The sequence below is a fragment of the Fusarium proliferatum genome (assembly GCF_900067095.1).
Source record: "Fusarium proliferatum ET1 genome assembly, contig: FPRO_scaffold012, whole genome shotgun sequence".
Lineage (NCBI taxonomy): Eukaryota > Fungi > Ascomycota > Sordariomycetes > Hypocreales > Nectriaceae > Fusarium > Fusarium proliferatum.
In genome coordinates, this window is record NW_022194801.1 from 865,040 (window position 1) to 883,482 (window position 18,443).

General features: G+C 49.2%; 8 protein-coding genes and 1 non-coding gene across 9 annotated transcripts; 4 read left to right on the top strand and 5 right to left on the bottom strand.

The window, feature by feature from the left end:
• Positions 1-159: 159 nt before the first annotated feature.
• FPRO_13385 (uncharacterized protein) lies at positions 160-1,219 on the bottom strand (the record flags this gene model as incomplete). The annotated part of the gene is made up of 5 exons (XM_031222831.1): positions 160-266; positions 317-469; positions 518-618; positions 664-1,091; positions 1,136-1,219. The coding sequence occupies 5 exons, from the start codon at positions 1,217-1,219 to the stop codon at positions 160-162; spliced, it is 873 nt and encodes a 290-aa protein (XP_031088251.1).
• A 963-nt stretch (positions 1,220-2,182) lies between these two features.
• On the bottom strand, positions 2,183-3,686 carry FPRO_13386 (putative DEAD box protein (putative RNA helicase); the record flags this gene model as incomplete). Its single annotated transcript, XM_031222832.1, has 2 exons — positions 2,183-3,442; positions 3,492-3,686. The coding sequence occupies 2 exons, from the start codon at positions 3,684-3,686 to the stop codon at positions 2,183-2,185; spliced, it is 1,455 nt and encodes a 484-aa protein (XP_031088252.1).
• Positions 3,687-3,904: 218 nt separating this feature from the next.
• FPRO_13387 (uncharacterized protein) lies at positions 3,905-5,318 on the top strand (the record flags this gene model as incomplete). Its single annotated transcript, XM_031222833.1, has 2 exons — positions 3,905-4,336; positions 4,386-5,318. The coding sequence occupies 2 exons, from the start codon at positions 3,905-3,907 to the stop codon at positions 5,316-5,318; spliced, it is 1,365 nt and encodes a 454-aa protein (XP_031088253.1).
• Positions 5,319-5,846: 528 nt separating this feature from the next.
• On the top strand, positions 5,847-7,336 carry FPRO_13388 (uncharacterized protein; the record flags this gene model as incomplete). Its single annotated transcript, XM_031222834.1, has 2 exons — positions 5,847-6,310; positions 6,361-7,336. 2 exons carry the CDS (start codon positions 5,847-5,849, stop codon positions 7,334-7,336), a joined length of 1,440 nt encoding a protein of 479 aa, XP_031088254.1.
• A 53-nt stretch (positions 7,337-7,389) lies between these two features.
• On the bottom strand, positions 7,390-7,461 carry tRNA. The gene has a single exon. It is a non-coding gene; the product is annotated as a tRNA-Gln (tRNA).
• A 244-nt stretch (positions 7,462-7,705) lies between these two features.
• Positions 7,706-9,901, bottom strand: FPRO_13389 (uncharacterized protein; the record flags this gene model as incomplete). The annotated part of the gene is made up of 2 exons (XM_031222835.1): positions 7,706-9,806; positions 9,864-9,901. 2 exons carry the CDS (start codon positions 9,899-9,901, stop codon positions 7,706-7,708), a joined length of 2,139 nt encoding a protein of 712 aa, XP_031088255.1.
• Positions 9,902-10,393: 492 nt separating this feature from the next.
• FPRO_13390 (related to glycerate-and formate-dehydrogenases) lies at positions 10,394-11,488 on the bottom strand (the record flags this gene model as incomplete). The annotated part of the gene is made up of 2 exons (XM_031222837.1): positions 10,394-11,305; positions 11,378-11,488. 2 exons carry the CDS (start codon positions 11,486-11,488, stop codon positions 10,394-10,396), a joined length of 1,023 nt encoding a protein of 340 aa, XP_031088256.1.
• Positions 11,489-12,685: 1,197 nt separating this feature from the next.
• FPRO_13391 (uncharacterized protein) lies at positions 12,686-13,672 on the top strand (the record flags this gene model as incomplete). The annotated part of the gene is made up of 1 exon (XM_031222838.1): positions 12,686-13,672. The coding sequence occupies one exon, from the start codon at positions 12,686-12,688 to the stop codon at positions 13,670-13,672; it is 987 nt and encodes a 328-aa protein (XP_031088257.1).
• Positions 13,673-16,399: 2,727 nt separating this feature from the next.
• On the top strand, positions 16,400-17,738 carry FPRO_13392 (uncharacterized protein; the record flags this gene model as incomplete). The annotated part of the gene is made up of 3 exons (XM_031222839.1): positions 16,400-16,615; positions 16,717-17,299; positions 17,347-17,738. The coding sequence occupies 3 exons, from the start codon at positions 16,400-16,402 to the stop codon at positions 17,736-17,738; spliced, it is 1,191 nt and encodes a 396-aa protein (XP_031088258.1).
• Between the last annotated feature and the right edge of the window lie 705 nt (positions 17,739-18,443).

The window sequence follows — 18,443 nt, forward strand, 5'->3', positions numbered from 1 at the left end:
ACTTTTGATCTTGTTAACACTTGGGTGAGGCTAGACGATGTTATGACGAAGAATACAATTTAATTCCTAGGTTCAGACCATATGGATAACAGAAGAGAAAGCCAGTCCTTCCGGAAGGACTTGATTCATACTCGTACAGTGCTCGATACTCTGCTCAAACTATTTCTGGACGAAGATATCGTCCTGAGCGCCATCCATGAACCCCATTCGCTGGTTGTAAGTAGGAGTCTTGCCATTAGGGGGGTTGACGTTGTTGCCTTCAGCCTCTGCACGATATTAGTCACCGACAGCCACAAATCGATAAAGATAAACTTACGATTCCATGCCATCATCTGCTTGGGTCCAGGGACACACTTGGTAGGGTTGTCACGGCAGTAGACAGGAGGCTTAGGCTTGCCGAGCTTCTTGGTGGAAGTACTTCCAGTGACCTTGCAGCGATGGTTCTGCATGTACATGTTTGGCTGGCCGCCTGTTCACGGCGTCAGTTATGCTTTCGTATACGAGAGGAGTGACTCACAGCCATCGGGGATCCAAAGCCACGCGCAGTAGCAGCCTTCTTCAGGGCATGCAGGCATATCGGCTGGGACGTCGTACCAAGTCTCGCGAAAGAAAGGAGAACTGATTCGTCAGTTTAGGACCGTGAGTCTTAGACTGGAGTCTTACTAGTATCGCACAGAGAAAACAACAAGGTTATCCATGGTGACCTTGCTGATATCGCTCTCGTACGAGATAGCCCAGGCTGTTCCACCAGTTGACTCAATGTTCTTGGTGTGCAACTCTCCACCCGAGCCATCACCACCGTCCATGAGACAGCCACCCTCAGGGCCTCGCCAAGGCATAGAGCGATTCTTGCCATCCTGCCACTCTGTTGTCAACTCTCCCTTGTAAGAGAGTGTCGTGAAGGCACGGTTGTTGGCGAGTTCGGTCATGAAGGATTTACCGGCTGGAAGCTCGAGGAACTCGCCCTTGGGAGGAGGCACGGCATCACAACCGCGGTCGGCTTGCATCCACCATTTGGACTTGGGGAGATTGTAGAGAGGGTTCACGGCGAGGTTGGTGTTGGCGTTGTCGACAGAAGAGTCATTGCCGCCCTATAGAGTCAGCATTGCATGATGAGCTGTAGAGCGAGATTTACCTTGCAGTACATGCCCTTGTTCCAAGAAGCAATGTGAGCATTCGCCGAAGCGACGAGAGTGAGAAGAAAAGTAGAAGTATACATGATGTAAAGAATGTGACGATATCAAGATCAATGAATGAATGGACAGTGTAATCAATACACCTATAACGAATGGAACTACAGATCAAAAGCATTCCCCATCCTACATTTCACCAACTTATATATATACAACTTTGCTACACGAAACAATTGCACCAAAACTCCTTTCATCTCAAGATGGTGCGGTGCAACTTCTGGGAGCGGCCGCCTTTAAAACAACAGGGGATAAGAGATGGAGTCTGGCGCTGGCGAAACAAATGCTGACCTGCCTGGGGGGTATCAGAAAACATGAGAATCGCGGTCACCAAACCGATTCTCGCGTTTTTGTAACCCCGGGGCCTGCGCGAAGCCATTCGGGGTTAAAGCACGAGCGTTGAAACTTGTCAAGATCTTCGTGATCCCTGCGTAGAGCGGCCGCTTTACTGGGACGGGGTTGTTTCAGACTCTGCTTGGCTGGGGAAGGACAAGATGATTTTTTTGGGAAAGTTCATAAGGCTGAAGGGTGAGAAGTTACAGTCAGAATCGACGTAGTTTATGATTGAAGGCTGAAGTTAAGGAGAGGTTGCGTAAAGTCCAGTCAGTCCATTCAATCGCGCTTGATCGAGTTGGACTCTTGATCTTTAAAGCTTTGACAAGGAGAATGTAAGCGGGCTTGGCAGGCTGGGCTGATGAACTGTGATTAAAGTGGGAGAGCTGAGTGCAACTTTGAAACACCAAACATCTTTAGTGATAGTAAGTAAATGAATTGACTCGTCATCTAAATTAGAGGATCCTCCGTTGACGCACTCATCGTATAATCTCGAGCAACCTACAGCCACTCTAGGTTTTAACTGAGTAATCCACACCTCCTGGTCAAGATAGACATTGAAACACTGAAGCAAGCATCGAAGAATCCTTCGACTTTGACACTTTTCCCCCAACCTAAACAACGCCGAACTGCCGAAACTCCAGTCCAGGCACGAGCTTTTAACCCTCCTCCTTGTCCATGTCGTCTCTCCCCCGCTTGCCGCCCTTCTTGCGTCCTTTCAATGTGCTGCCCTTCTTTCCTCTCTCTTCAGTGAAGGACTTCATCTCGACTCTGGCGTGGCGTTGAGCTTCCTCGACACGGGTCTGGAAAGTGAACACCTCCTCCTTCTCGGTGGGATACTCTGAGAGCTTCTTGCCGAGGGCGGCCTCAATTCGTGTGAATATCTCGACGTCGTACTGCGTGACCACGCTGATGGCGATACCGGACTTTCCAGCTCGGGCTGTTCGTCCGACTCTGTGAATGTATGTCTTGGAGTCCTGGGGGAGATCGTAGTTGAGAACAACATCAACCGAGGGGATATCCAGACCACGGGCGGCGACATCAGTAGCAACGAGAATATCTCGCGTGCCGGAGCGGAATTTGTTGAGGGCGCCTAGACGGGAAGTTTGAGAGAGTTGACCGTGAAGAGGAATGGCGCCGAATCCAAGGGTCCTTAGCAGGATGGAAATGCGCTGTGTCTCCCAGACTGTTCGAGTGAAGATAATCGTCGACTTTCCAACATGCTCGTTGATCAGGTAGATAAGATAAACGTCCTTGCGAACATGAGGAATGAAAATGTAGTGCTGGAGCAGAGTCGAGACGGTCTGGTACTTGTTGGAGCTGATGCTCACACGAACAGGATCTCTCAAACTGGCACGCTGCAGACTCTCAATCTTGGAGCTAATTGTCGCAGAGAACAGGTATGTGCGTCGCTCGCGGGGAATGAACTTGAGAATCTTGTCGATACTAGGTCCAAAGTCCATATCCAGAAGTCGATCAGCCTCGTCCATGATCAAGTACTTGAGCGTTCGCAGCGAAAAGCCCTTTGTCTTTTCAAGATGATCCACAAGACGACCAGGTGTCGCAACAATGATATGAGGCTTCTTTCCGAGGGCAATGGACTGGGGGACCATGTCCAGACCACCGACAATCACAGCACATCGTAGAGAAATGAGCGATCCGAGAGCTTCGAAGGCTTGGCCGATCTGGGTTGCCAATTCACGAGTCGGGGCGAGGACGAGACCGAATAGAGGCTGGGGCTTGTCGAGAAGAGCCTGGAGGACGGGAAGAGCAAAGGCAGCTGTCTTTCCACTACCTGTTTCGGCGAGACCGATAATGTCACGGCCTTCGAGAGCGACGGGGATGGACTTTTCTTGGATGGGTGTGGGGTGCTTGTAGTTGAGCTTTTCGCAAGCTTCGCAGAGTGCGTCGACGATACCCTGACAGTTGTTAGATACAGAAAGTCAATTAGTAGTTATCAAGACATACGAGATCCTTGAAGGTTTTCTTGGGGGCATCCTCAACTGCCTCCTCAGCAGAAGGCTCCTCTAGAGTAGCGGACTCTTCCTCAGATTGCTCCTCCTGAGGAGATTCGGGCTCAGCTCGAGGGGGTTTCTCCGCAACGACCTGTTTCTTCTTCTTGGGCGCATCGTGCGCGACCTTTCTTCGTTTTGCGCCGAACATGATGGACGATGTGTAAGTAAAAGGGAGTTCCCAACTCAAAAAAAAGATCATCTTTTGTTAAGACTTCACATAAACTTTAGTGGGGATGGCTTATCGCACGTGCGCTAATCTTATCGCAGTCCCCGCCAAACTTTTTTTCTTTTCTGCCATTTGCGACAGAGAGCAGCTCCAAAGCAACTTTTCGACAAGTACCCTCGAAACAAACAAATTTCTTCACAATGGCGCGCAAACGAACAAAGAAGAGAACCCACTTGGGCGCCAGCAATCCCGATGTTGACTCTGCCGGCCATGCATCCGCGAAGGATCCCAAGAGCATGGTCATTCGAATTGGCGCTGGTGAAGTCGGTTCCAGCGTTAGCCAGCTTGCGGCCGATGTGCGAAAGGTCATGGAGCCTGGTACTGCGGCTCGATTGAAGGAGAGGCGTGGAAATAGACTAAAGGATTACGCTTCAATGTGTGGTCCTTTAGGTGTTACTCACTTGATGCTGTTCTCGAGATCGGAGAGCGGGAACACCAATTTGCGAATGGCCTTGACGCCTCGAGGACCTACGATGAACTTTCGCGTGGAGAAGTACTCGCTGTGCAAGGATGTTCAAAGAGCTCAGAAGCATCCCAAGGGTGGCGGCAAGGAATTTATCACTCCTCCTCTGGTAAGAAATCGTCAATTGTTGTTGACATGCCTTTGCTAACCATCTATAGCTGGTCATGAACAACTTTACCCGCCCAGACTCGACTAGCAAGTCGAAAGTTCCTAAGCACCTTGAATCGCTTGCCACGACCGTCTTCCAATCCCTCTTCCCTCCCATCAACCCCCAAGCTACACCGCTCAAGTCGATTCGACGAGTCCTGCTGCTGAACCGCGAGCAATCGGAGGAAGACGATGGCACATTCATCATTAACTTCCGGCACTATGCTATCACAACAAAATCCACCACAGTGTCCAAACCTTTACGGAGACTGAATGCTGCTGAGCAATTCGTCACTACAAAGACAAGCCGGAAGGGCAAGATGCCTAATCTGGGTAAACTTGAGGATGTAGCCGATTTCTTGATCGGAGGCGAGAACGGTGATGGATACATGACAGATGCGACTAGCGGCAGTGAGGTGGATACGGATGCTGAGGTTGAGATCCTGGACTCTACAACCCGAAAGGTCTTGTCTGCAAAGGCTCGACAAGCAGCCGCCCAGAACGAAGCCGAGCCCGAGGCGGAAGAGGAGAACGTTGAACGCCGCGCCGTCAAGCTCGTCGAACTCGGACCCCGAATGCGCCTCCGCCTAACCAAGGTCGAAGAAGGTCTCGCCGACGGCAAGGTCATGTGGCACGAGTACGTCCACAAGAGCAAGGAAGAGATCAAGGAGCTCGAGAAGCGATGGGAGAAGCGCCACCAAGAAAAGGAGGCACGAAAGAAGGAGCAAAAGGCCAACGTCGAGCGCAAGAAGGCAGCCAAGGCCAAAGACGGCAAGAAGGACGACGACAAAGAGGACGAGTTTGAGTATGAGTACGATAGTGATATGGATGTGGATGAGTTTGACAGTGAGGGCCTGGCAGGTGATGCCGAGTTCAAGGTCAATGAAAAGATGGAGGAGGATGGAGAGTGGGAGGATGAGCAGGAGGAGATTGCCAATAGCTGAGTGGGAGACGGTTAGAAGGTTGAGGATTGCATGCTTTGGTTTGGCGTTGTGTATAATGGATTGGGCAATGAATACCTTTGTGATTCTTTGTGATTACATGATGTCTCGTGTTTTTGTGAAGTTTGCCAAACCGTTGTGCATTCTAGAGCTGCTCATGATCCCACAGATGGTATCGTACCCACCTTGTGCTGTCGCATCTCACATTGAACTTGAAACGTGAAAGCGCAGCCATCGCCCTTGCATGACTGGTTTAGGGTAAGCATGAGGCCAGAAATGCCATGGGAACCTTTGCAAAAGACAAGGTATTCACTCTTCAACTTTCAACAATTCCATCATCGAGTTCCTCAGTTTATTTACTGGATATTCTCACTTCATTCGTATTTTCGGGTATTAGAGGCAGCAATATCTGCCCACTACAGCCTCACTTTCGCCCAAAGACCAGGGTCGAGTTGTCGTGCCAACTGTGTTCCATGAAGAGTCTCATCACGCGCCTCACCATTCAACACATCGTCAACTACATCGGAAAACATGTTTCGCATACCGTCAAGAACTCTAAGGACTTTTGGTCCATCGCTCAAGCGAGCACCGGTCGGTGTGCGCTTCTCGTCAACGCAGACATCGACGTCCAGTAATGCTCGTTATGTCTGGGCATCCGCAGCAGTTATTGGCACTGGCACTGGTGTTTATCTCTTCAGCGGTAAAGGCGCGGCGAAAACATTAACAAATGAAGTCCCCAACCTGAAGGAGTTCTCCTCGGAGAATCAAATCCCGACCAATTCACCTGTCAAGGAGCTCATCATGGAGGACGCAGATGCCAAGCTGCGTGAAGATGCTCACACTTTTGTCTTCGACGGGAACGGAGGCGTCAGAGGACGAGTGGACTTTGCTCGTCTTGGCAGCAATAATCCGATGGAGGATGAATGGGATCTCAAGATAGCCAAGGGCGTCGGCGGAACGAACACCCTGTATGCTGGAGTTTACGATGGACATGCGTGAGTGACCTGGAAGCATTGGATGTGAGCGATGCTAACACAAACGAAAGAGGATGGGCAACATCTAAAGTGTTAAGAGCTGCTCTTGTCCCATACGTGTCGAATGCTTTGTCAAACATCACACCCACCAGCTCAAATGAGCTAGTAGACGATGCAATCAAGAAGGCATTCGTCCGTCTTGACGATCGTATCTTCAACCGAGCACAAGAAGCGCTCGAATCAGGCCAAGACCAAGGCTCTGCCTCTGTCATCATCGCCGTCGCACCCGCCATAGCTGGATCTTGTGCCCTCCTAACAATGTACGAGCCCAAGACCTCCACTTTACGCACCGCTGTCGCAGGCGACTCCCGTGCTGTTCGCGGCATGTGGTCTCCCAACACAATCAAATACGAAGTAGATGTTCTGAGCAAAGACCAAACTGGCTTCAACCAGGACGAGGTTGAAAGGCTCGATAAGGAGCACCCTGGAGAGATCAAGGACATGATTAACCCTGAGTCCGGTCGACTCTTTGGAATGGCAATCACAAGAGCGTTTGGCGATCACAGGTGGAAATGGCCAGAAGAATTCATTCGCAAAGTTAAGCACGATTTCTACGGTACTGCACCGCGACCAAGTGCCAAGACGCCGCCTTACATGACAGCCCGACCGGAAGTAACAACAAGAAAGATCCAGACGGAAGACTTCGTAATTCTCGCGTCCGACGGTCTTTGGGATATGATGAGCAACGAGGACGCCGTGTCGTGCGTGTCGCGCTGGCTAGTCGCCAAGAAGAACGGCAAGCCCGAACCCTTCAAGGAGACCAAGTTTGAGGGAAGATTGGAAGACGGATGGGTAGCCACGCCAGAGCATCAGGTCATTGAGGATCTGGACAACGCGGCTGTTTGCTTGGTCAAGAATGCTCTTGGAGGATCAAGACGGGGACTGTTTCTGGGAGCGATGACGACGTATCCGCCCATGAGCCGGAATGTGAGGGATGACATGACTGTGCAGGTTATCTTCTTCAAGGATCCTTACGAGAAGAACTAGAGTATGTCGTGAGTGATTGTTCTCACTGTGGGTAGTGTAGAGGTCAAAAAGAAAGGTCTCAGAGGGAGTCGAACCCTCGCTGGCGGAATCAGAATCCGCAGTCATAACCGTTAGACCATGAAACCTTAGATCTTCGGGTAGCAGCGGCATTGCAAAGTGCTCTCAGATTCTGCTCCGCTCGCGTTCGACTCGATCAATTGTATAATGTTCAAGGCACTTCGGTTTCTCTTGTTTGCTTCATTGTAGACTTAAGCCATAGGCTTGTAATAGAGGTGTTGGCATATATTTTGAGGTTCAGGTGGTGACTTCTGGCCATGTCTCGATCTCTCAAAGAATTACCATTAAATGTTGCCAATTACACGGCAACCTTCAGCTCCTCTTCCTCAAGAATTGAACCTCAACCTTGCCATCCTCGTCCGACTTCCTGATACCACAGACGTCGTTGTCTCTGCCAGTTGCCTTAGCCCACTTCTGTACCTCATCATCCAACATCATATCAGCCCCGGTGGTGCCGTCTGTCATCTGTACTGTCTGCGCAAGAGTATGCCAGGTATTCCCGAGCGCCGAAGCCTTGGTCTTTAGCACAAAGAGAATAATCGTTGTGAAAACGAGTCCAAGATGTACCGCAATAAGTACAAGAACAGTAATAAGCCCAGCCCATCTAGTCGGTATAAGTCTATCTTCCGTATGGATAGTGTTCACAGGGTATTTGAGGTCATATTCTTCCAGCCAGTTGTAATAGACCATCTGATACAGCCGAGTCATCAGACCTTGAACCGCCGTGGCAGGATCTTCGGTTTCTTGTATAATGCTCTGGAAGAGCGAGATATGCGCCAGGTTCGCTGACCATCCTTGCTCGACTTCTTGTGCTGGCGACATCATGCCCCAAGTCGTATTGGACATTGATGGATGTTCGAGCCCCAGAGTCCTGTAGTATGGATCGTGGGTCGGCCCGTCTTCCATCGGAACGCCCTCCACAAAGTCTACAAGACGAGTACTGACGTCCAGGCGCCGTCCGATATCGAGTTCAAGAATCCCGCGCTTTGCGAAATCTTCCCCGTTCCCAAGTTGAAGACGAACGCTGTCAATCTTGCCGACATTGAGACTGGGTTCCGTAGTGGTTTGACGCCCAGACATACTGACTTTGTATATCTGCGCAGGGTATGTGTTGACGAAACAGAACGTAGCACTTAGGACATGATCCCCATTGGTATCGTATGCTTTGGTCCATACATCCCCCATCTCATAAGTCAGATTCCGTAGACGTTTGGGCGGAGGACCTCCATTGGTATTTCTAAACCCGTCTGCAGCAATATTGGTTGTCGCATTGACGACGAGCATTTGCTGGAAGCTGTGTTTTCTTTCTGTCTTAGGATCTATCGGAAGTTTGGGCTGGGGCATGAAAGAGCCAGAGTAATCGCAAAGAGACACAGGCCAGCCTGTCAGCTCGCCTCTATCTCGACAATACAGCATACACTGAGACGGACCTGTCGTATTTAGAACCGCAGACACACTGTCTTTTGCATCTCCGAAGTGCGGGCTAATCATTCCGTGGGCGGAAATACTTGAGTTTTCCAACGGGGGCGCGCGACAAATGGTACGAACATTGGCAACCAAAGCAGGTCCATCGTAAGACTCAAGCGATGTTCTCGAGACCGCTTCCGAAAATGGCAGCATGGCACGATAAATATCGCCGGTATCACCGTACTGAGTTTTCCCAATTCGTTGCTCTGCGAAGCGCCATTGCGCAGATGGCGTAGACCCCCAGTACGTTGGCCCCTTGTAGTTGAATCGCCAATCGGCAGGGTGTTTGGAGGCGATGGCATGTTCATGCGTCACGCCCGGGGAGGCCACCTTTGCTGTAGTAAAGTCAGAGAGAAGAATGGTAGAGATAAATGTAGAAACCGCCATGATAGTCAAGCCCAGGATAATAATGAGAGAGTACAAGATGCTCAAGGGATTCCTTGTAGTTTGCCCGAGGACTGCTGGACAGATGTTGATGAAGCCCGACTTTGAAGCTCTCTCAGAGGATAGGATTGGAACGTCATTGAAGCGAACGCCTGTAGTCTCGAGAATAATCGCCGAAAGTGCGGCTGCAACGACACTGGCCTGGACTGCGATAGAGGTACGTATGATTGCAGAGCATATGGTGGCGACTCGGGCGGCCCAGCCGGTTGTGACTATGGTCTTCCAGAACTGAGGCTCATTGCGATCATGCGCCAGATCAGCACCGCGCCAGAGATATATGAGGACACCGCATGAGGCAAGTGTAAGAGTCGTCCCAAGTACAAGGGAGAGAAAGCTAAGGAGCCCGACACTCTGCCATAGAGTGAAGCGTTGTCGTGAAGGGCATGCTTGCTCCGCCGAATTCTTGGGAGTGAGGTCTGGGTCAAGTAAGCTTTGGCGAGAGCTGCATTGAGCCTCTGCTGGATTTGGATCTTGAGCTTCAATTGAATCATTTTGACCTACTCTATGAAAAGTCAGAACCGGGGGGCTGAGATAGCAGAGATTATAGGGTAGGTAATACCTCGTGGACTCGGTGCGCTGTGCTTGGTACTCAGCCATATTTACTCAATCAATACTCTATCAAGCCTGATTGAGTATCGGAGATTTAGGGACGGGGACAGCCTTGGAACTTGTATTTAAGCATATTTAATGCTACTGCCTGGAATCAAAATAGCTCAAGATCGACATTGCTGACAAGACCCCAGCCTCAGAGGCTCAGCGGAACATGCAGCTTTCAACCTCTCACATACACCAATCAACTCAAAGCCTTACTGGGATCAGTGGATGAGCCGTGAAACCATACGTCACTCATCACTTGGCAAGCGAGCCGATGCATACATACTCGCATCTGCATACCAATTACCATTTCTGTCTTAACGTGGTAGAAATGAAACTTAGTCTCAGACACCGAGAACTAACGCTTTTTAATTAACCTTGTTCCTAGAGTTTTCCTACTATGATAGACTTCACTGGGCCTCTATGAATACGATCATTTGATGTAATGGTGCAAGAGACCTGGCTGTTCCCTGCTGTTTCTAATCTCGAAACGTTCTATTTTTTAGGATTATTGACTGGTGTGATAGGCAATCCAGTCTTGAAAAAAGCCTTGATGTTCTCGAAAGCCTCTCGCTCCCCTCTCTGAAAAGCCACGTCCGTCAGACCACCAGCATGAGGTTGAACAACGACCTTATCACTTGTTCTGAAGTAATCGTTCACATCAGGCTCGTTCAAAAAGACATCCAGTCCAGCACGTGTAATCTTGCCACTCTCTAAGGCCTCAATAAGGGCATGTTCGTCGATGATAGCTCCCCGTGCAGTATTAACAATGAAAGCACCGTCTCTCATCGCTGAAAATTCTCTAGTCGAGATAAGATTCTCTGTTTCCTTGTTCAGAGGACAGTTGACCGAGACGACATCCGACTGGGAGAGTAAGTCATGCAAAGAGGAGCAGTATGTAGCCCTGTACGTTGCTTCTTCTTCAGTACTCAACTGTAGACGATTGTAGTACTTGATGCGCATGTTGAGAGCAACAGCCCGCTTGGCAAGATGCTTCCCGATGGCCCCCATGCCTATGATCCCGAGTGTCATGCCGAAAGGATCTCTACTTGGAACAACAGGACCTCTCCAGTTGCCCTCGCGCACCACGCGCTCACCGCGGTATGTATCTCTCACAACCGCCAAGATAAGAAAGAGAGCCATATCAGCGGTAGCTTCAGCGACTGCATCAACGCTGTTGCAGAGCCAAATGCCCTCTTGAGTCAACCAATCGACATTGAAATCGTCGTAGCCGGCTGCTGCCGAGGCAATGATCTTGCAGTGAGGAGCGAGAAGTTTGAAGATATCTTGGAAGGGGCGATAAGGGGCTCTCCCCATTCTGACGATGAAGGCGTCGATTGGGCCGTTTTGCTGGAGCATGAGAGGGAGCTTCTCTAAGGCGTCTAGGAGGTTGCTAGCATTAAGGACCTGAGCTCAACTGATTAGCTATCGGGGCGAATTTGCGCTGGTAGAAGTATTGTGAGGATTCTTTTGACTAACATCATAATCAAAATCGTTCTTGAAGGCTTCGATGTACTCATCACTGATGAATTCAGGTTTTCCAAGGGCGACGACGCGGGGTTTTCTCTCTGAGCTGATTTCCGATGCCATGGTTGTAAGGTCTCTCCGACTAGGCAGTCAAATTTCTAGGAATTGTTCCAAAACTGAAGCCTACGGTTCTGCCAAAACTCTTGACGGATATGACCTGCAAGCGCCGAGTGTGCAAGCTAAGAATCACGAGATTGCCAATCTGAGGCTGAAGTGGAGATGTATCCGGCCTTCAGAATAGATGCCGATCCATGTTGCAGACTACGAATGATAGCCATTCTACACCAAAAGTGCCAGAGACATACGAAGCTGACGAGGACTTGTAGAAAATAAGCGTTTCAACGGTCATGAGCGTATGTATGTGCGGGCCAAGTTCTAACCGTCAGCCTTTTTGAAAGTCTAAAATGAACTATCTGAACCTTTGGTTATTGGCCGAATAGCTACTCCTCAAGCTTCATACAAGCATATGAGCTCGACGAAAGGAACAGACTGGGACAGCAGTAAAGATGCCTGGGGTTGAGATGGCGATGCGAGATTTATTCTCCGTCGCAATGAGAGTATATGCCTCAAACGAAACAAAGAGGTATATTATGGTACATGAGACAAAATAATGAGAAGTTTCCTCAGTTTACCTGTGCATCCTCAAGTTCCCTATGAATTTCCAGTTATCATGGGCTTTCCTCTCGGGTCTTGACTTCTCTAGAGTGGCTTTTACACTTTACCCTCACAGCCCATTCCATTTCCAGGGTAAGACACCAAGTCAGCCTCATGAGGGGTCAGCGACCTTGCACAGCCCAACGGATAAATACCCACGCCTGCGGCCACTTTCGCTTTCACTTTCATCTTTTTTTCTCATTTAGTATAAGGAACATGTATGCACCTCTGGATCGATCACGACGACAGGTCCGTCTCGTCGAGATTCTCTCTACCAAACCAAAGATTATCTGCCAACCTTACCACCGTATCACTAGATGAAGCTACTGAATTCAGCGCAATATCATATCTCTGGGGCGACAAAGGAAAAGCCGAGTCAATCACCGTCAATGGCGTGGAGCAATTCGTCACCCCAAGTCTTGCAAATGTACTGGAGTATGCACCTTATCACTGGGCCAATGCATTTCCTGAAGAGACCCCAAATCATGCCGGCTTTGGGCAGACGCACTCTGTATCAACCAAGACGACGATCTTGAGAAGGGCCATCAAGTACAGCTGATGAAGTTCATATACCCTGCTGCTGAAGTTGTGTTTTCCTGTCTTGATATGGAAGCTCCACAGTCGGACATCCGTCTCGCTTTCAAGGCTTGTGAAACACTTGCCAAATCTGCTGCCGAACGTGGTCTCGTTCGTTCAACCATCGACATAGATGCTCCTATTGAAGATAAACATATACAGGAGTTGGAATGGCTCTGGCGCCATCCGTTATTGGATGAAAACTACCCAGTCAAGTCCCTGGAGTTCGCGGACGCAGATCAGGCCATGTACAGAATGTTGAAATTGAAGTACTGGGAGCGGGCTTGGGTTTTCCAGGAACTGGTTCTCTCCAGACGCGTCGTCGTGATCCGTCAGCTTCTGTCCATTGATTTGAAACTCCTGCTGGATGCTCAATCTTGCATTGACATCATCAGGGATATGGCAAGTGGACCAGAGACGGACGAGGCCGACCAATACTTCTGGTACATATATTGGCAGAGGTTTTTGACACTGAGGCAAGTCGACTGGGCACGGGTGTGTGTCCACGAGACTGAAAAGGCTGCAAAGGCTGATGAATCTATCATTCGATCGATGCGGAGCTTTCTGCTTCTCGTGAGCGGGATGTATCGTGCCAAAGACCCAAAGGACCATGTCTACGCTTTACTAGGGTTGACGACTTTATACATTGAGCCTGACTATACTAGCAAGACAACTGTTGCCTCTGTGTACACTGAGGCGTGCGCGGAGATATTAAAGTTGCAAAAACCGGCCAAACATTGGCCGCTTTGCTTTCTGTTGGGAGCAGGTCTCGCATATCAAGGCCAGAACCAAAAGTATGAATTGCCGTCCTGGGTATATAACTTCCCCGAGACATTCAGTGGAAACAAGTTGGCCCAATTCCTATTAAGAGGCTGTGAGGAGCCAAACTACCATAGCCCGGAAGAGTGGGATAGCCTGGAACCAGCGAGTATTTGTGGAAGTAGGGTTGACCTGTTCTGCAGTCTTCTTTCACACAATTATCGATGCAAGTCCAGTGTTGGAGGAATCGTGGGATAGCTGGTTGAGTTTTGTCTCAGCTATTTTCAAGATGATACACCGGCCTATCAGAAACACAGAAGACCCTCATCCACTTTGGACACTCGCCCAGGCGTTCGGGGCCGACGATGATCAAGTAAATATATGAGAAACACCTGCGGCTACTCGAATGGTTCGGATGCTTCAGTACCTCTTATTAATCTGCCAAGTACCGACCGATGATGACGGGAGATTCGAAGCCGATGCAGCCCAGAGGGCCGAAGAAGTTGCACAAGGCATTCTTGATAAGTTGCCCGAAAATATCACGTACCAAGACGGTGAACAATCACCAAGAACCGGAAAAGAAACGAAAGCACCAACAAGATCTACCGAGAACTCATTTCTCAGATAAGAGATAAAGAGTCTTTCTGGGACGACATGGACAATCAACAAGTGCAGCCAGATATTAGTGCTTGCCTCAAGTTAGAGCCGGCGATTGGTATTACAGACGGCGGCGAGTTTGTTCTACTTCCGCGAGTGGCAGAGATAGGCGACCAAGTGGTTCTGATTCCAGGATATTGGCAGCTTTCATTGGTACGGAAAGTGAACAACCACTTTGTGCACGTCGGGGACTGCTGACCTTGCAGACCAATGCAACAAGTCGCGGAACTGGCCCGCGCAAAAGAAGTGAAAGTGATAGAGATACGGTGATGCAAGACAGACAGACAGACAGCCCAGATCGCAGAATGTTCTACAGTACCTTGCAGTACAGTACTGGCAGTATGTACGCGTGGACTGGACCCCTGAGCACACCATCTTTAGGCCTTGGACACGAATTGCCCTGCAAGGCCAAGCTAGTTATTGTAATACACTAACGTTTAGATAGAGCCACTGATTTCTTAGCTTCATAATGATTGATAAGGGGGGGTACCTGAGCATCAAATAGTTTCAAGGCTAAGATCACCCAGAGGCAAATGCCAGTTTTTGATATTTATTAATTAAATCGCAACGAGCTTAGACCAGAATTCACATGAACAAGCCCAACTCAACATGGTGCTACTAGGCTACGTAATGGAGCACCCACTGACTGCACATCCGGCCGTGGTTGCCGAAGTGGAGAGACCCCTGTTTTGAAGCTTGTACGAGAAAAGAAGCTGTTTTCTCAAGTCGAATGCGGCTGGAATTTTAGCATGAAGCTAGTGATTCAGGAGAACGAGAGCTTTTCTTCCAGGATGATGATCCCATTCAATCAGAGGCGTCAGCATTGGCATGCCTTGTATTATGTATATCCGAATGGCAAAAGAAAGAGGGCGATATAATTGCTTTTTTCTCTCTTTTCGTTGGTACGAGATCTGGATCAAAATCGAACGATTCAAAAGGTCAAAACTCCGAGCCAAGAATCGCGGGTGTGCGGACGCCTCCGGGTGCCGTTTGGCTAGAGAGCGGGAGCCCTGGGGGTGTTAGCCACTTCGGGGAGTACTACTGACGGGTTCACGTTTTGGTGGCGGGAGGGAAATTTTCTGGTTCTGTTTTGGACAAGTCGTGTTATGTAAGGGAGAAAGAGTTTTTGGGGAGTTTTAATCAAAAGGAATGGATTGTTACATAAAAGCTGTTTGGCTTGTGAAGTTACCCGACTCGTGAAACTGAAGACTGCAGGCATCTAGACCTGAGAAGCAAAGAATGTTGATAGCTGAGAAGAAGTCTTGGCAACTGCCAGGAACCATTTCGACGAACCAACTGAGTTACAGCCGCTGACCAACCAATGGCATTGTTCAAGACTCGACGATATCAAATCGACGTCCCAGCGAGTTGGATCATGGATGGCCGTCGTACCGAATATCCAGAGGCACAGCTTCCGCAGCGTTACATTGTGCAAGCGAGGTTTGATGCCATCCAAGGATATCCCATGTCCATCAACCTAACCCACAGGGGTTCTGGGTAATGGTTCCGTAGCCACGGCTCAGGTACCAAGATATTTTTAAGTTTCACAAATGAGAACGCGAGACTGACACCATCGCATCGCATCGCAGTAGAGAACAGCTCTCATCGTATCTGTTGGTTCAGCTGAGATTCTTCAATGTCGATCACTTTCCAATTCTAACCAAGATACGAGTGATTTTTCTTGATCAAGTCCACACGCCAGAAAACTAAATCTGCATCTTAAAACTCTGCTCCCCCAAGGCTCAAGCCATGTGTGTCATATCTCCCCTAGCTGCCAGGCCCCTCGCGCAAGCCACCACAGAACTAAACTCCTTCTAGACCCCGAGTGCATTTCCCAACACACCACTTTTCCTTTCGCTGCAGCTCCAAAACTGCCGAAACAGAGAAAGTGGGTGGGATAATTTACGATTCCAGAAGGGACAGAAAACTCTGTATCAGTGACAGTGACAGTCACGATAATAATAATAATCTGCTAACTGTGAACGTCCGTAGCTTCCGCACGGGTCAAGCGTTCCGTTTCCGAGCTCACGTCTTCCTCTACACTCCCACTCGGTCGCCGTCACCCTGTGGAGTTGCATTACTGTCCGAAATCCTTTTAGTTCGAAGGGGAGGAGAAAGCAGGAAACGTTAGGTTCCATTTATTAGGTAGTAAATTAATAGATAGCTTGGGCTTGGCTTTGTATAAGGAGTTTAACTCACCCGCGATCCAAGTTGGGTTTTGCGGTTTCCTCTAGTCTCTTGCTCTAAGGAAACAAAGATTTGATGGTACAAGAAACCGTCTCTTTCATGGCGAACAGACTCTAAACCCTACGCTCCATCTCGTTCGCTATGACGGACCCCAAAGTCGCCCAGGCTATTGCCGATGGACGAGTCCCCAAGGGAGTAACAGCGGCTTACCTTAACCAGTCCAAAGATGCACCCGCCATTGTGGGTATCATCTTGGTGACTTGTATAACGAGTATTATTGTTCTTGGCCGTCTTGCATCGCGAGCATTCCTCATCCGACGATTTGGCCTCGATGATTCTCTGACCTTGGTATCATGGGTAAGTTCTTCTTTTTCTCTCTCTTAATTCTCCGACCCCATCGCGGGTGCAGATCCCTCCCCACTGGTGTAGCATCGTCAAGAAACTGACGGATCGGTTAGGTTTGCTTGGTAGTATTCGTTGGCCTGTGCATCAAGCTCATCCAGCTGGGTTCTGGACGACATTTCGACTATATCCAATATGTTCTCGACATGCCGACAATTGAATACACAGAAGTTCTCGACTTTGGCGCCCATATCGTTTATACCGTTGCGCTGCTGTTCTGCCGAATGTCCGGTTTGGCGTTCTACCATCGACTGTGTGCTGTACACGACCGTCTTCGACTCTCCATCAAGATCGTATTTGGCATTTTGATCGCTGGGTTCTTACCGCAAGTTTTTCTTATCATCTTTCACTGTACGCCTGTTACGGGACTTTGGCCCTATGAGTGGCAGCCTGATTTTGACAAGTATACCTGCTTGCAATGGGGGTTGGTCTACAGCGTCAATTCGTCGGTGTCGCTGGTCTGTGACTTGTTGCTGTTTGGTATCCCAGTTGTGATGCTTCGGGTGTTGGAGATGCCAAGAAAGCGAAAGATCCAATTGGGATGCATTCTTTTGCCTGGTATTAGTGTCATTGGCATCTCTATCACACGGCTGGTGTTTGTCATTGAAGGGCAATGGAACGCCGACATGTCTTGGGCTTGTAAGTCAATCACATATCAGCAAGAAAACTTGTCTAACCTGTCGCAGATGACCCAATGCTGGCCATTGAAGTCAGCGAGATCGGCGCCACCCTCATCGCCCTCTCAGTCCCAGGCGTCAAGCCCCTCTTCGACAAGTTCATCCTCCGACGAGACATCACCCAGGGCGAGAGCACAGGAAAGTCACGATACGCACAGCAACACAGCTCCAAGGGCGGCACAGCATTACGATCGCTCCATTTCCGCCCCGAACACGATGTTCTCACCAGTCGCGACACGTCTGCCGAAGGGATCAAGACGTATCGCAGCACGAAGAATGTGTCGGCGGATAATACGAGTGAGAACAGTGCGGATGGCATCTTGGTGCAGGTGGACTTCAGAATAAAGGAGGACATGCAGGACTCTAAAAGTGGGAGCGATGCTGGGAGGTCGTGGAAATAATGGATTGGCCTGGTTTCTTTGATGTGTTATGTATAAAATAAAAGTATTGGGATGGATTGCAAGCGATGACATTCAGGTCGGCAGTGATCGAGCGACTTTTATTCTTCTTCTTTATGAATACTCTTTTACGATACGGTGATGTTGGAATAACATGAGTTGAATCATTTTCTGTGCCTCTTTACTACTTTCTTCGTTGTTCGAGTCTTGAATCCTCTCTGCCATGGAAGGGGAGGCAAGAAAAACCAGGACTTCCGTTCTAAGTGACAAAAGTTCTTAGGTAAGTCTACTATATTCTAGCGAGCCTTTTGACCAATTTATTTCGGCACCTGGTTTCATATTAGAATCTCCCTGAGGCCCTGAGGCCTGTCTCCCGACAAGCTGGAACACGATCTTCAATGCGAACTGTCACCATCCTCCCAAGTTCAATGCATGCACAATAATTACATGCACGTCAAATCCCACTTCTAGAAGGATTCATCTCTTCTTTCGTAACAGAAACACGTTCACCTTCCATATTCATTTCATCTTCTCCATCAAACACGGCATCAACGACCCGAATATGGAGAGCCATTATCAATCTGCGCGACTTTTCAAGCCTGACAATGCCTCGATCGAGTTTAGGCCTACCGTAAACCACAGTCCACTAAATTCTTTAGCGGCGCAGTCCGCTAAAAGCTTCTGTCAGGGTCCCCCTCCCCGGCTTGA